Source organism: Otolemur garnettii, unplaced genomic scaffold, assembly GCF_000181295.1.
Source record: "Otolemur garnettii isolate 467f Iridium unplaced genomic scaffold, OtoGar3 scaffold00013, whole genome shotgun sequence".
Lineage (NCBI taxonomy): Eukaryota > Metazoa > Chordata > Mammalia > Primates > Galagidae > Otolemur > Otolemur garnettii.
In genome coordinates this window covers 2,291,363-2,293,024 of record NW_003852408.1, presented here as the reverse complement: position 1 = coordinate 2,293,024, position 1,662 = coordinate 2,291,363, and the positions used below count along the sequence as shown (strand labels likewise).

Genomic DNA, 1,662 nt, shown 5'->3' with positions numbered 1-1,662 from the left:
AAAAAAAAAAAAGAAAGTAAGTTCTTTCTGGATCTAGTTCTTGCCCTGTACTTGCCACTCAGACAGGACAATATACTGTCTTATGGGATTGGATTCATCCCTTCATTCATCTGCTTCATCCTTTGAGAAAACCAGAAGATTTGTGCCTTATGTTGTTTGATTGAAATGTCATGGTCCCTTGTCACCCAAAGCTGTAAAATGTAATTGTATGTTAGAAATATACGAAGCTGGGCAGCACCTGTGGCTCAGTGGGCAGGGTGCCGGCCCCATATACCAAGGGTGGCAGGTTCAAACCTGGCCCCAGCCAAACTGCAACAAAAAAATAGCTGGGCATTGTTATGGGCGCCTGTAGTCCCAGCTACTTGGGAGGCTGGGCAAGAGAATGGCCTAAGCCTAGGAGTTGGAGGTTGCTGTGAGCTGCGATGCCACAGCACTCTACCGAGAGGAATAAAGTAAGACTCTGTCTCTATAAAAAAGAGAAAAGAAATACACTAAGCTGTGTGTCACTGTGAATTTACCAGGGGTAACTTCTACTTCACAGTTCAGACTTTCAGTTTCTGCCAATACCCTTAAAAAGATTTATCTAATTTTATTTATTTATTTATTTTTGAGATAAGATCTCATTGTCACCCAGTCTGGATTACAGTGGCACAATCCTAGCTCACTATGATCTCCAACTCCTGAGCTCAAGTAATCCTCCCGCCTCAGCCTCCCAAATAGCTGGGACTATAGGTGTGCACCACTAAAGCCTGTCCAATTTTTCTGGGGTTTTTTGTTTTTGTTTTTGTTTTAAGAGATGAGGCCAAAGTGCTAAGATCACGGGTTTGAACCACCAGTCAGCCTGAAAAGGTTTAATATCTCCTAAAATCAGCTTAACTAAAGAATTTTAGGCATGGCTACCTTCACCTGTATTTGTTTGTGAGGCTCCTAATAGCCAGCAGTCAAATATCTCCTGGTCGTCTATACTTATTGCTGTTTTTCATGTTTCCCCCCAGGCTGGAAGACCATCTCATTTCTCCCCAGGCAACCCAACATGCCAGAACCAGCTCCCCTCAGGCTCTGCCCAGCACTCATCAGGCAGACTACAAGGAGAGCAAGCCCAGCGCTCCTGGGGCCTGCGTCTCCTCTTCACATAAGAACCTTGGCAGCAAGCTGGGTCAGTTCTGGGACTGGTGATGTCTAGAATCTTTGTGAAGCACCAGGAGGTGCGGGCACATACCCTGCTCCTAGGAAGCCCTCAGGTCTCTGCCATAGCCCCGTGTCGGAGAGGCTCACAGGCCCCTAATACCACAGCCAGGCCAGTGGCTGGCTTGTCATATCCCCTGCTCGGAGTGCTGCCTTCCTTCCACATCTGGGAACTACTGGGGCAAGATCTCTGATTGGGGAAAGCCGGATTTGATGTGAAACTTGAGAGGAGGAATCTCTGGATTATGTAGATCAATGACCAAGGTCTTGATACCTCAAATTCTAGTGCTGAGGATGGCAGCCGCGTGTTATAAGGCTGGACCAAGTCAGAAACGTGTGACTGAGTACAGGCGACTCATCCAAATGCATTTTGAAACATCCAGTTGAGTTAACCAGACACCGATAGGAGATAAAAGTATTTTTTTAGATGCCAGAAAAAATACATATGCTTTGAATCAGAAATGTACTAAGTATTTT

At 45.7% G+C, this 1,662-nt stretch overlaps 1 protein-coding gene across 1 annotated transcript in view; it reads left to right on the top strand.

Moving 5' to 3' along the window:
* The window catches only part of ARMC9 (armadillo repeat containing 9), a 190,653-nt gene that overhangs the window by 169,788 nt on the left and 19,203 nt on the right, over positions 1–1,662 (top strand). The window contains exon 19 of the mRNA XM_023510364.1: positions 996–1,160. Coding sequence (XP_023366132.1) covers positions 996–1,160 — 165 coding nt within the window. The remainder of the gene's footprint in view (positions 1–995; positions 1,161–1,662) is intronic.